The 13453-nt window shown below is 36.8% G+C and overlaps 1 protein-coding gene across 1 annotated transcript in view; it reads right to left on the bottom strand.

The window, feature by feature from the left end:
* The window catches only part of Dnah14 (dynein axonemal heavy chain 14), a 322248-nt gene that overhangs the window by 281790 nt on the left and 27005 nt on the right, over nt 1-13453 (bottom strand). Inside the window, 3 exon segments of the mRNA XM_029559013.1 lie at nt 1381-1631; nt 2327-2460; nt 6195-6331. Coding sequence (XP_029414873.1) covers nt 1381-1631; nt 2327-2460; nt 6195-6331 — 522 coding nt within the window.

Genomic DNA, 13453 nt, shown 5'->3' with positions numbered 1-13453 from the left:
AGTAAAATACGAGAAAAGAAGGAAGGAAGGAAGGAAGGAAGGAAGGAAGGAAGGAAGGAAGGAAGGAAGGAAGGAAGGAAGGGAGGGAAAGAATATGAAGTTGTCAGAAAAAAAGTGATGTGGAAGGGAGGTGTTGGAGGAGAAAGAGTGGGCGTGGATTTGGTCAAAACATATGCATGTATGAAATTCTCAATAAAGTTAAATAAAAAAGAAATAGAAATATGGCTAGGTGTGGTGGTGCAGGCCTTTAGTTCCAGCACTTGGGAGGCAGAGGCAGGTGGATCTCTGTGAGTTCAAGGCCAGCCTTGTCTATATAGTGTGTTCCAGGACAGCTGGAGCTCCAGGGAGACGTCATCTCAAAAAGAAGAAAAAAAAAAAAAAAAAAAAGGAAATAAGGGTGACTTTTTGGTTTTTCCATTTTTTGCACTAAGATGAACTAGCTGCAGCAATATTTCTCTTAAAAAACACTATTCAGTATACAAACTGTCCTACCAACACACACACACACACACACACATACACACACACACACACACACACACAGAGAGAGAAAGAGAGAGAGAGAGAGAATAAAATTATAATGTGTTATCATCAAATAGCTGTGTTCTCAAGTCCTGACACTAACTAAAGTCAGTCACCAAGCCTGGGGATTCGGGGAACTAGAGAAGAGAAACATTATTTTTCATGTTCTTCAAAATTTTATTAATTGATATATTTTCAGCTTTCTAGTTTTGCCCATGAAACTTTGCTAAATTTTGAGAGTTTGCACATAAATTATTCCATTATTTCAATTTACAGTCCTTGTTTTACAACTTAATTGTCAGTAGATCTTTGTTTTCAATAGCATTTAAACAGAATATCAAAAAATATTTTTCAAACACTTAGCTAGGAAAACATACAATAGATACTTCTTCGAACTGATTCAAATTCCAATTGAAACTTGTCCTCCTTGCAGAACTGTTCTCACATCTTTTCAATAATACAGTATATTTACTCTGCCAGATATAGCAAATGAAAATAGGGCACTTAGTGAAATTTGAATTTCAGATCACTAACAAAAAACTTTTAGAATGGGTAATATCTGGGGCATTTCCAACAATTATTTGTTGTTTATCTAAAATTCAAATTTCTCCACACATCTTACATTTTGCATGAAAAGAGATATACTAAAATGTTAAAAAATAGGAATTTTAAAAATTTTATGACAGTATTAAAGTATTATTGAATAGTAAGTTCTGAGAATTGCAAAAATGAGTATAAAGTCTGCTCCAAGGAGGATTTTTTTCAAATTCTAACTTCAATTATTGGATATTTTCTCCATAAATAGTAATATATTACAAGAATACAACTTCCTTTTATTAGTCAAAAAAGATCATTTACCTGATGAGGTTTTCATTCTTTTTTTCCTTTGAAAATGGCATTCTAACAGAACCAATGAAAAACTCCAAAAGCACCGTAACTGCAGAATTCATAAGCTGACGAATGAGTTCTTAAAATAAGTAGTCAATCAGCCTCAGAAATCTCAAATTTGTTCCTAGTAAACACCGATACTGAGGCAGCTTGAAATGTGTTGTAACAATCTCAGATGCTTTTGACACAAAATATTCCTTAATATCTTTCTTTTCTGCAACCTACAATTTATTGAGTAATTGAGAAATGTGATACTTTCCTTGTTAATAGGGAGATTAACACTCTATTAGCACAGTATTAGCATAAATAATATAGAAGAACTAAACTTTAACAACTTTAATACTGCACCTCATATTTGCACTATATTTAAACATCTGACCAAAAGTGAGCTACTATATGTTTGGAAAGTTTGGAGTCTCAAAAGCAGATCAGTTTGGGAAGTCAAATAAGAAAGTACGTGCCAGTAAGTAGTTACACGTACTTACACAGAGAGACAGCATATAGGGTAAGAATGTGTTGAAGACACTGTTTATTGCATTAGCAAATCCTCTTTATAAAATCCTTAGTGAAGTTTTATTTCATCTGGCCATTTCTCCTGAGCAATGGAGTTTTCTTTATCTTATGAGCACAATGAACTCTGTAATGAATCAAGTTCCTTTTTTATGTCAGCTCAGGCTAGATAGCATGCATCTTGAAATTACAGATAGAGCTAGATATTCTACATATGTTCAAAGAAACACATCCGCAAATGCATAGATACATACATATGTCTTTGCATGCAACACCACATCTGAAAAATTCTCCACAGTAAACAGGTAGACGACTGCCCGTTTCTAGCACCTTTCCCAGGAATGCAATTTGGGATAATTGCTCTAATCAGTACAGAGCAACTGAAAGGATGCAATTACAAAATTACCTTTAAGATTGTACTTTTTATCTCTGAAATTGCTTTATTCCTGATCTCCTCCAGCTGTCTCACTGCCTGGGTAGCTTGCTGTAACTGTTCTTCACAAAATTCATCTAGGGCATATGTTTGAGAACCATCCAGCTAATTAAATGACAGTAAATGTTGAATATTGGAAAATGGAAATTCATTTTCAAAGAACAAGAGATGAGGTGTATGGTCGTTTTTTATATATGGAAAGGCATATCTTATAATCCTACTTTATACACTTTGTGCTTTACATACTATGAATTAAGTGTTCTTCAAATTTAAATACTCATAGTTAAATGTAATTAAATCTTAGTAAAAAAGAAAATACAACATTATTTTAAACAATACAATATTATTTTAAATCATAACTGGGGTTAAGATGAAGCAGAAAAACTTAAAAATTAAGGTTTTTTTGTTTGTTTGTTTGTTTGGTCTTTTTTTGGAGGCAGGGTTTCTCTGTAGCCTCAGCTAGCCTGGAACTCACTGGAACTTACTATGTAGACCAGGCTGGCCTTGAACTTACAAAGATCCACCTGCCTCTGCCTCCCAAAAAAGTTTTTTTTTTTAAACCAAGAAAATAAAGGCATTATCTATGAAACCAGGGACAATACCAATTCCCAAAACTTTTGCTTTTGAAGCCCCAATTATTTGTAAACTTAAAAACATGAACATAAAACACTGAATAAAGAAGTTTAAGTCAGGGCTGGAGAGATGGCTCAGCGGTTAAGAGGACTGGCTGCTCTCGCAGAGGAGGCGGGTTCAATTCCCAGCACCCACATGGCAACTAACAACTGTCTAACTCCAGTTCTGGGGGATCCAATGCCCTCTTCTGACCTCTGGGGGCACTGCATGACACAGGTACACCTACATGCATTCAGGCAATACACACATACACATCAAATAAGATAAAAAAAGATTTTAAAAAGGAAGTTAAAGTCAGGCTGGGAATGTGGCTCACTTGGTGAAGTGTCTGCTGTGCAAAGAGGAGGGCCTGAATCAGGTCCTAAGCAGATAAGTGAAAAGCTGGTGTGGTGGTGCATATCTGAGTAGGCAGAGCCGGGGCGGGGGGGATGTGGAGTTCAAATGCCAGTCAGCATAGCAAGTCAACTGAATGCCACCTTCAGTGAAAGATCTTGTTTCAAAACCTACGGTGGAAATTTATAGAGGACAGCTGACATCTATCTTTGGCTTCCACACACACACGTATACACATAAACATGAATGCACAAACACACACACACTGTACATACATGCAAGTTAAAATTAAATAGAAATATATCTTATTCGAAATCTTACAGGGACAAATTTCCACCAAGTACACGATTGATTCGTTGCTGACCACACAGAAACAATGTGCCATCCATCCACACATGCCACCAATCTTCATCCTTCAGTACTTTATTTCCTACAGTGTGTAAATTCTTTTGCCACAATCTATTCAATCAGTGAGTACACAGAGCACTTTATCAGATGCAGTCAAAGTTAGATGTATGAGCCACACAGCAACAGAGTGACTGAAAGCGACCGATCTAGCTCATGATTCTGGATTTATTCTGTTTTCTCCTTCTCTGGGTCCCTTGTCTAATACCAGTTCTGAATTTCTTCAGTAAAAAATGTCTCAAATTCTCCATTTCTGGTTTACCACCAATATTGTAATGAATTCCATTTTGTTTATGCCTGTGTTGGTTTAGTATATTACTTCTTTAACACTATTTTCTCTGTACTTAATATTTTTCTACAAACCAGGAATTTTCCTAAAATAGCTTGGAAACTCTCAGTGTTCCCTTTAGTTATTTCTCAAAATGTACTTGGCATCAGAATTACCTGAGATACTTGTTTAAAATGTAGATTATCAGGGCTGGAAAGCTGGTTCAGCAGTTAAGAGTACTGGCTGCTCTTGCAGAGGACCGGGGTTAGATTCCCAGCACCCACATGGTGTCTAACAAACATCTGTAACTCCAGTTCCAGGAATCTGATGCCCTCTTCTGACCTCTGTGGGCATTGTATGACACAGGTGCACTTATATACATGCAGGCATTATATTCATACACATAAAATAAAAAAATAAATTAAATAATTTAAAAATGTAGAATATTAGCCCTCTCCTCAAAGGGACAAGACACAGGATCTGCCTCCTCACTAAGTGTCCAAAATACTCTTCCAAAATCCAGACTTCACTCTTGAATGTGAAACATAATCCAAAGTTTCTGCCTATTCTGTCAACTTGAATAAATAATGATCTCTCCCAGTTCTGCCTTTGAAAATGAAATTTTGGACAAAATGATACATGTTTAGTTTATCATATAGTTTTGAAAAGATAAACACATAGAACTATAAATCTTAGATGTTTAATATACAGTTGAACAAGTGAAGATTTTAATTCACTATCCCTGTATGCAAGGGAGATAATAAAAAGTGAAATTGCTGGAGTTATCTGTATTTAGAAGAAGAAAATTTTGGACAAGTTTTGAATTTGATAATCTGAAAAGTTTATTGTGTTGACTATCTGAATGGAATAAGGTCATTATTTGTAAAACAACGTATTTTTAGAATCAACACTGTATACTAATTGTTGCATATTTTTTGAGCAAAGGAATTAACTCGGGAAAATGAATTAATAGCTACGGATAAAATAGCTATATATTTTGCACAGCTATCTTGAGGACATTAATATTAGTATTTCCTTTCTTCAGTTTTATAAGACTTTATATATCTCAGGTTGGCCTGGAACTTGATATGGGGACCAGGCTGGCCTCTACTTTGTGATCCTCCTGCCTTAGTTTTCCCAGTGCTGGGATTATAAATCTGTGTCATCATGCTTGGGTGAATATTATTTCAGAAGTATTAAATTCAACTTAACATTTCACAGAAGTATATTTTTGATAGAGTTTTCATATAGAAGGAAACACCTACTTTAGGTTACCCTATGAATAAACTGAGTGACAAAATTCATCAACTACTGATGAGTAGGCAGGGGAAGGAGTCCAGGAAATCTGTAAGTCTTTGTCTAAGATGCCAGGGGAAAGGGGCACTTAGTAACAGGGAAGGGATGTGAAGATTCCCTGCAGATTTCAGCCATATCAGCTTTCCCTCTGACCAGGCAGGCAGGAGAATAACAAGTAATAGACAAGTATTTATTAATTGACTTTATGTACTGTGCAAAGGAGATGAACACAAAGCAATCAAACCATTGCTGTTGTCAATCTGCTTTATTGAATAGAAAAATTCTTTACATATAAAAATAATTCATGATAGAGGTAGTCCTTTTATTTTATCATACTAACTAATCATTTAGCAAAATATCAAGCTAAGAAAGTTTCCTGGCAAATACTTATAAAGCAGTCATATTGCAGAAATGCAAGGAAGTCCAGAGGATAGCCTTATTTAGGGTTAGACTTAGAGTTTCAAAACTATATGATAAACTAAATCAGCCCATTAGTAAGCTCATCTTTTCTAGAATACTGAAACAGGAAAATTAACATAACAAAAATCTCTGAATTACAACCTGGGATAAGTTTTTGACATGCTATACCAAGAGAAAAATAGCTAGTAACTACTATGTGCTTTACTTAATCAGAAATGGTTTTGCATTTTATAGAGATTTAAAAATAAAGGACTTGTACACTTTTGTTGAAACATCAACAAGAAATTCTAAAGAATGTTTACTAAAATGACTTCCAGAGAAATACTGTTCTGTTGTTTGCTGCTATTTTTATCACATCAGTCATCCACAGTGATGATTTATTTATGGCTCTAGAAACATATGTGCCTTTTATTCAAAACGCTACTTTGTCTTTGCAGCTTGTGCATACTAATGCTGACTTACTTGGCAGCATGCTTCCACTCATCTTTACAAGACATATAGCTGATGGATTGTCTCCATCATTCTTCTTGAGATTAAGTGCATCTTCACAAAGTCCTCTTATATAAAGCAAACAAGTTTGAAACAAATCATCAGCATAAAAAAGATGGTTGTACAAAAATGATCTGAAAGTTAAAATTTTCCACAGACTTAGTTCTCATTCCAAATGACTAAAAATAACTCAGAGGTATCTAATAGTTTAGTTCATATGCCTAGTGTGAAAATTTGTTGCGCTGACATTTAAAATTGCAGGATTAGTCACCACTAATGATTAGTGAGCACAGCCACATGGCAATATTATAGGCATGGTTTTAGGTACTCAGTATGCTGAGGAGGAACAAAACCAGAGGATGAAACAAATGATATTATGCCACTGAGTTCGAGTAATTTTGATGTATCAAGCAGTGTTATAAAATGATATATTAAAGCTCAAATCCCACAAAATCCCAGCATAGACAGGGGAAGTAGGTAAGAACTTCCAACCTAAGGAGCTTTTGACACTGGATGGCTACTGGGAGGGGTGTTACGCAAAATCTTGTGACTGATTTTGCCTTTTGCCTTACATACCTATCATGCTGGAATGCAGTGTTTCCTGTTTCTTATTAGAGAGAAAACTATGTAAGTCACATGGCTTCCAGGAATCCGAAACTTAGAGAAACTGAAACTTATCATGCTAATAGGGCATCTGGCCTGCTAGATTGTAATAGGGTAGTAGTCTGCCATGCTAATAAGGGATCCCATGTGCTGTGTTATGATTGGACTCTTACCCCTATATAAGCTGGTACTTTCCTGCAATAAAGCAGATCTGTGTCGCTGAACCTGATCTCCTGCGTCTGAATGTGGCGACTCTGGTGCAGACTCCTCACCAGCCCTGGGGTCCGGACAGGACGACTGATCAGAGGAACTGAGAGAGCAGGAGAGCAGCCATAGCCGGAGGAGAGCAGCCACAGCCGGCGACCACGGGGAAAGATAGTGTCTTATAGGGATGGGACTGTGGGTGGGCCCAGTCAATGGATCCACACTGAAGGACACTGGGGGACATAAACCATACTCTATAGGCCATAGACATATATACATGAGTTCACTAAATTGGGCGGGGGAAGTAGGGGAAGGTGTGGAGAGGGGAGCCTTGTCATGCTGAAATGAGGTATCCCTAATGCTTCATTGGGGGTTTTCAAGACCTAGGGAGCAGAGATCTCCAACTCCACTGGATAGTGATACATAACAAATAGTCAATCAAACACTAGAAGACACAAAGAGGAAGCAAATGGAAATTTTAGAAAATAGTGACAAAGCCGAAGCAGAGCAGAGAGATGTGGACAGCAAACATGAGACCTGAACGTGGAGAGGCGAAGGCACACTACTGAGGATGACAAGTGCTTAAGCTTCTCTCTAGTTTCCTTTTCCCTTATGTAGCCCAGACTTGTAACTGTTATAAAACAAACAACAAAAACCAGCTGGCAATTTGGAAACACCAATGTGTACAGACAAAAAACAAGAAAGCTCACTGTCTAGTTAAAGAGCTGGAAGTTCTGGATAATATTCCATGGATTCCTGTCAAATATCAAAGAGGAAAAAAAAAACCTAAGAGGGAAGAGATCTAAATGCCATCAAACTATATTGTATGAAAATTGAGTTTGAGGCCAACTGGTCTACATAGTGAGTTCCAGGCTAGCCAGGGCTATATAGTGAGACCCTGTTTCAAAAATAGAAATAAAAATAAGTCAACAAAACTGAACAAATATGATAAAAGGCACACATAGTAGCCCAAAGATTTATGAAGCCAAGGGAACTCAAAACAGACTAGAGATGAGTAGATCCACACCAAAACAGATCAATGTCAAATTTCTGAAAACATGAACAAGAAAACACTAAAAAGATAATAATGTTTTTCATAGGAGAACAATTACTCAGATTACACTATAACATCTTTCAAGTACTGAAAGAAAAAAAAAAAAACCTAGCAACCCAGAATCCCCTGAATTCAGCAAAAGTAGTCATCAATGAAGAGGAAACCAAGATGCCCTCAGGTAAAAGTATGTACATTCGTTATCAACAGGCCTACTCTAAAAAAGGCTAAAGGAAATTCTCTAACTTGAAATTAAACACCAGGTTATAAAAGATGGAAACTTGGAGCATCAGATAGGAATAAAATAATAAAATAAAAGTATAAACTGGAGGCTGGTAAGATGGCTCAGCAGGTAAAGGTCCTTGCCACCAAGTCTGACTACATGAGTTTGAGCCCAAGATCCACATAGTAGGAGAGAACCAACTCCCAAAATTGTCCTCTAACCTCGACATGCATGTCATGGAAAGCATGTGTGCCATACACATACACAAGAAATAAATGTTTTTAAAAAAGTATATGCTGGGTGTGGTTCACACACCTAGAATCTCAACATCCAGGAGGTTAAGGCAGAAGAATCAAGGTTTTAAGGTCAGTCTGTGCTACATAAGGAGATTTTGTCTCAAAAATATGTAGATAGATGACTGATGACAGACAAATAGATACATAGGTGGGTCAATAGATTTATGAGTTTTTTAAATTATGCTTGACAATGGAAGCACAGTTTAAAATGCCTTAATGTTCCAAACGCATGGAGGGGCAACATTTAAGATGAGCATAAACAGGGAAGAGTTAAAGGGACTTAAAAGATTCTATCCATTCAAAATAATAAAATCATGGTGTCAGAAAACTAGAACAAGTTATACATACACACACACACACACACACACACACACACACACACCCCTCAAAAGCAAGCATGAAAAATGTTATACAAAAATATCTCCCCCAAATACTATAGATAAACAGAATTCCTCAATATATTAAGTAACCAATAGGAAGACAAAAATAACATGACACAAAACAAAATGCTGAGATGGAAAAACAAAAATCAGAGAGCAAACAGAAACAGAAAAACATAAAATGGCTTAAAACTTAAGCTTTAACCATTTGATTAACCATTTTGATTATTTTAAAAATATTTATTATTCTTATGCATATGAGTGTATTGTCTGCATGTAGGTAGATGTACCTGTGTCATGCAATGCTTGGATCCCCTGAAACTGGAGTTACAGATGGCTGTCAGCTGCCATGTGATTGTTTTGGTATCGAACCCAGGTCCTCTGCAAGAGCAGCCAGTGCTCTTAACTGCTGAGTCATCTCTCTAGCCCCCAATTTGATTAAATTTAAATGATCTAAAAATATCAATTAAAAGATAGAACCTGATAGATTGGATTTAAACATAGAAAATAACTACAGGAGTCTCTAAGAAACTCATGTCAAATGTAATGACATAGGCAGGTTGGAAGTAAAAGGATGGGAAAAGGTGTACCATGTAAACATTAGCCAAAACAACACACAGTGCCTATGCTGATATCAAAGAAGATAAGCTTCAGAACAAGCAAAATTACCAGAAGCAGAAAAGAACATTAGATAAAATCAAGCCACCGAGAAAATGAAGTAATCCTATGTGTGTGTACCAGACAACAGGGCTATAGAATATATAATGTATTACAGTTGGAAGACTTTGGAATTCTTTAACAACTGAGAACAATGATATAGAAAATCTGATTAAATAAAGAAAATCAAGCAATTCCAACCAACAGGACCGATTCAGCATTTACAGAGCTCATCACAGCAGCAGAGTACTTTTCAAGTTCCCACGGATCATATACTAAGAGAGACCATACCCTGAATGACAAGGCAGCAAGGTTAAGGATGAGCAAAGTCAGCCCAACTTTAGTGAGACTGTTTTTAAAAAAAAGACATTACAATTGCATCCCAGAAGCACAAACATAGTAAGATACTATGTTCAAATAAAATATGATTACCAGCTACTCAACAGTCACAAACTACGTAACCTAGAAAAACCTACTAGACACATACAACCCACTGTGACTGACTCATAAAGAAATATGAAATATGAGCAAAGAGATTAATATTAAAATGTGTTCCATGAGAAAAAGTCAATGCTGAATTATTCAAAACATCTGATGAACTTATAGCAACCCTTCCCAAACTCTTCCAAAATATTGACGAAGAGAGAATATTCAAACTTTTGGAGGCCAAAATGATACAAGAAAAGAAATTTATGGCCAAATATCCTTAATAAATATAAGCAACAAATCTTCAACAAAATATTATCAGGCTGAATTTGCAACACATTAAAAGACTGATTCAGCATGATCAAGTAGAATTTATCCCTGGGATTACAAGGATGGTTCAGAATATCAAAGTCACTAAATATCACACACCATACCAATGGATTGGAAGACAAAACTATCTTATTAAATGAAAAAAACATTTGAAAAAGTTCAATATCCTTTCATGATCAAAACTCTCAATAAGTGACAGAACGTCCTTCAACACCATAGAAGCCACACGTAACAAGCCACAACTAACAACTGGTGAAAACTAAGTAAGATAAAGATAGCTACTCTCACTAATTCTAACACAGTAGTTACAGGTGTTGCCAAGCCAGTTAGTCAGGGGACTGAAATAATAAGCATCCAAATAGGAAAAATGAGTGAGACTGTCACTGCTTCTTGGAAAAATGAACAACAAAAAAAAAAACCTGATTTTTTTTTTTTTTTTTTTTTTTTGGAACGGGGCCTCCCTGTAGCCCCAGCTGTCCTGGAACTCACTATGTAGACCAAGCTGGCCTTGAACTCACAGAGATCTGCCTGCCTCTGCCTCCCAAGTTCTGGGATTAAAGGTGTACACCACCACGCCTGGCCCTACCCCCCTGAATTTTAATAGAGAAAACCTTAAAGAGCCCACCAAAGAAACATTGAAAACTAATAAATATAGTAAATTTATAGAACATAAAAATCAATATTTAAAAATTAGTAGCATTTCTATATATTATGAATTAAGTATCCAAATGTTTGGGTATAGCTGAGTGGTAGAATGAATACTTATTCTTAAACTTAACTTAAACTTAAGTTTTGATCCCTAGAACCATAAAAGAAGAAAATGATGGGGGGCTGGAGCGATGGCTCAGCACTGGCTGTTAAGAGCACTGGCTGTTCTGCAGAGGACCAGGGTTTGAATCTCAGCACCCACATGGAGGCTAACAACTGTCCGTAACTCCTGTTCCAGGAGATTTGACACCCTTCTCTGTCCTCTATGGGCACTGCACAATACAGGTGCACTTACATACACGCAGGCATAACACACACGCACGCACACACACACAAACACATTATTTTTTTAAAGAGAAAAAGATGAACTATCCAAAGTGAGAACTCATGACAATAATTTCTTACAATGGACATCAAGAAAACAAAAGTTAGAAACAAACAACCAAGGAAATGAAATATCTGATGCTGAAAACTCCAAGACATTAATGGAAGAAATGAAAGAAGCCTAAATAAGCGGAAAGCTAGCCTACATTCACAGGTGGAAAAGTCGTATTGTTAAAATATCCATACTACCCAAAGCGTCCACAGATTCAATGCAATCCCTATCAAAAATCCAATGTCATTTTTCATAGATACAAAAATGCCCTAAAATTAGTACTAACCCAGGAAACAAACCAAATACCGAAGGCAATCACGGACATAATGAACAAAGCTGGAGACGTCGCTACTAATTTCAAACCATACTAAAATAATTTATTATATCAAGGTAGTGGAATTAAAGTAAACCTATCAACCAATGTAACAGAAAAGAGACTCCAGAAATGAACGCCCATATGCATGGTCAGTTGATTTTTTTTTTTTATAGTGGAGCTGAAAATACACAATGGGAAAAGGAGAATAAATGGTGTTGGCAAAAGCAGATATTCACCTGCAGAAGAAACCGTAATGCTAGCTCACAAGATAGTCAAAATCAACTTGAAGCAAAATAAAATTAAATGTAACATTTGTACTATAAAGCTAGGCGAGAATGTAGGAAGAAAGCTAGAAATGATGCTTTGGGAGATGATTTTATTTGAGTCCCCAAATGCACAAAACAAAATCAACAGTGGGCATGCTGATTTACAGTAAACTAAAAAGACTCTGTGCAAAACAAAACCAGTCTGACAGAAAATATTTCCAAGCCACATATCTATCTAACAAGGGGTTAATATGCAAAGTATATAAAGAACTATCTGGAAAACAACTCAATTCTTAAAAATGGGCAAAAGCAGCACTGTTAAAAAGATAGACAAAGCTCCTAAATGGACATTTCTTAATATGAGACACAAATAGCCAACATGGTTATGAAAAATGCTCAGCATTACTAGTTAAGGTGATGCAGGTGGAAACAACCAGGTATCACTTCTGCTACAGTTTAGATATGAAGTGTCCCCCTAAAATGTTCAGGTGGTGAAGGTAGCTCCAGTCACTTGGAAATGGCCAGATCGTGAGGGATCTAGCCTAATCAAGGGTCATCTACTGGTAGAGTCATAATTTGATAGCATTATCCAGAAGTGGTGGAAACAGGAGGTGCGATCTGATTGGAAGAAGCAGTCACCAAGCATGCCTTTAAAAAGGGCATCTTGTCTCCTGCCTCTCATACTCCAGCTCTCTCAGCTTCCCAGCTGCCCTGAGACAGCCAGCTCAGCTCCACTCTACCCTCTAAGCAATGCTGTGCTGCCTCATCATGGGCCCAAAGCTATGGTCCAGATGACCATGAACTGAAATCTCTCTTGTGAACCAAAATAAATCTTCTCCTCTTTTAAATTCTGTCTCTCAGGTATCTGTCAGAGCTATAAAAACTCAACTTCATACCTGTCAGAATGGCTACTATGAGAAAGACAACAGGCAACAAGTATTAGTGAAGATGCACAGGAACAGGAAGCTTTGTACACTACTGCTGGGAATGTAAATTAGTTCAACCATATAGAAAACTGTATGGAAGTTTCTAAGAAACTAAAGCTAGAATCACTGTACAATCCAGTAATCCTGTATCTGAGTATTTACTCAAAAGATTTAAGAACTATGCGAAGAATCACCTTCACGTCCATGTTCACCGTAGGCCCATTTGCAATAGCCAAGGTATAGACTTAACTTTGGTATCCATCAATAGATGAAAATGCATAGACAATGTCGTGTATAAACACTGCTGCATCCTCGTCAATCTTTATAAAGACACTATCCACTGCTCTCTGCCAGTGGGGGTCAAACAAGTGAAAATTCTTGACCTCATATGCCTGACCTCATATGATAAGGCACAGTTAAAATCCACGTGCCCGCTCCTAGCCTGCACTACTATCCTCAGGCCTCTTGGGGTAAGTCTATAGCGCAGCTCTCCG

Source organism: Nannospalax galili, unplaced genomic scaffold, assembly GCF_000622305.1.
Source record: "Nannospalax galili isolate Female #2095 unplaced genomic scaffold, S.galili_v1.0 scaffold368, whole genome shotgun sequence".
In the NCBI taxonomy this organism is placed as follows: domain Eukaryota; kingdom Metazoa; phylum Chordata; class Mammalia; order Rodentia; family Spalacidae; genus Nannospalax; species Nannospalax galili.
This window is presented reverse-complemented; position numbering and strand designations above follow the sequence as displayed.